The sequence below is a fragment of the Hipposideros armiger genome, unplaced genomic scaffold (genome assembly GCF_001890085.2).
Source record: "Hipposideros armiger isolate ML-2016 unplaced genomic scaffold, ASM189008v1 scaffold_1377, whole genome shotgun sequence".
NCBI lineage: Eukaryota > Metazoa > Chordata > Mammalia > Chiroptera > Hipposideridae > Hipposideros > Hipposideros armiger.
In genome coordinates, this window is record NW_017732727.1 from 126,420 (window position 1) to 128,128 (window position 1,709).

Sequence of the window (1,709 nt, forward strand, 5' to 3'; positions counted from 1 at the left end):
TCTCCTCTGAGCTGTGACTGAATGATGTTTCTTCCTTTTTCCTTTCATAGACGCTGGACTTGGGATTCAAAAGCCTCAACTCTTGTTTCCTGTCATGGCCACTCCAAATGGAACTCTGGTTCACCCAGCCTACTTCCTGCTGGTGGGCATCCCTGGCCTGGGGCCTCACACACATTTTTGGCTGGCTTTCCCGCTGTGTTTTATGTACGGCTTAGCCTCCCTGGGAAATCTGGCCATTGTCCTCATTATCCGCGTGGAAAGGCACCTGCATGAGCCCATGTACCTCTTCCTAGCCATGCTTTCCACCACTGACCTAGTCCTCTCCTCTGTCACCATGCCCAAGATGGTCAGCCTTTTCGTGACAGGTATCCAGGAGATTCAGTTCAATGTTTGTCTGGCCCAGATGTTCCTTATCCACGCTCTGTCAGCCATAGAGTCAGCTGTCCTGCTGGCCATGGCTTTTGACCGCTTTGTGGCCATCTGTCACCCACTGCAGCATGCTTCTGTGCTCACAGGGTCTACTGTTGCCAAGATTGGACTAGCTGCCCTGACTAGGGGATTTGTATTCTTCTTCCCACTGCCCTTCATCCTGAAGCGGTTGTCATACTGCCAAACACATACTGTCACACACTCCTACTGTTTGCACCAAGACATTATGAAGCTGTCCTGTACTGACACCACAGTCAATGTAGTGTACGGACTCTTTATCATCCTCTCAGTCATGGGTGTGGATTCCCTCTTCATTGGCTTCTCCTATGTCCTCATTCTGAGGGCTGTGTTGGAGCTGTCCTCGCGGGGGGCAGCACTCAAGGCCTTGAACACCTGCATCTCCCATCTCTGTGCTGTGCTGGTCTTCTATGTGCCCCTCATTGGGCTCTCAGTGGTGCACAGGCTGGGTGGTCCTACCTCTCTGCTCCATGTGATTATGGCTAATACCTACCTACTACTACCACCTGTGGTCAACCCCATTGTCTATGGGGCCAAGACCAAGGAGATCCGTTCACGGGTCCTCCATATGTTCTCATTGGATGGCAGGTGAGCAGGATAACCTCTCCAGTGTCCTCATTTCCTGCCAAATATGGGAGGACAAGGATCCTGTTGAATGTCTTCGTGATTACAGCATCCAACCCACGAGGCTGTTTGTCTTTTTAGTTATCTAAGTAGATCTTAGTTTCGTGTTTCCAGGAATGTGACTACAGAAGAACTTATGGCCAGCCTGGATAGGCCATCCTGGAGAATGATCACCCTAGTCTCTCTGGTACAGTGGCCTTGCCTTATTTCTTTCTTCCAACTAGAAAAAAACATATAGTTTTGTCATGATAAGGCTATAAATACCACAGCTCATGATTCATTCCTGTCTTGATGTACGATTTTAATTATTCATGCTCCCAAGCATCCATCTCAGTGAAGCTGTGAGCTTTGTTGGCTGTGAGCTTTTCTCATGGACTCCAAAGTGTTTACATAGTCATTTTTTAAAATTTGTTTTAGGGGAAGGTGATGGTAACAGGAGAGGGGACAGCTCACATGTAGTGTTTTTGTTTCTATATGCATGTGGGTGTGTTTATGTAGAAACAGCCCTACTGCAGACTGTTTTTCTTTTCTCCAGTTACAGTTGACATTCACTATTAGGAGACTGCTTTTCCATAAGGGTGCTATGTAGGCTTGTTTATGTGGGTATATGTGATGTGTGTGTGTGTGTGTGTGTGTGT

The 1,709-nt window shown here is 47.7% G+C and overlaps 1 protein-coding gene across 1 annotated transcript; it reads left to right on the forward strand.

Annotated features, from left to right (window-relative positions):
* On the forward strand, positions 1 to 1,107 carry OR51D1 (olfactory receptor family 51 subfamily D member 1). Its single transcript, XM_019633705.1, has one exon. The coding sequence runs from the start codon at positions 95 to 97 to the stop codon at positions 1,037 to 1,039; it is 945 nt and encodes a 314-aa protein (XP_019489250.1). The 5' UTR covers positions 1 to 94; the 3' UTR covers positions 1,040 to 1,107.
* Positions 1,108 to 1,709: the final 602 nt, after the last annotated feature.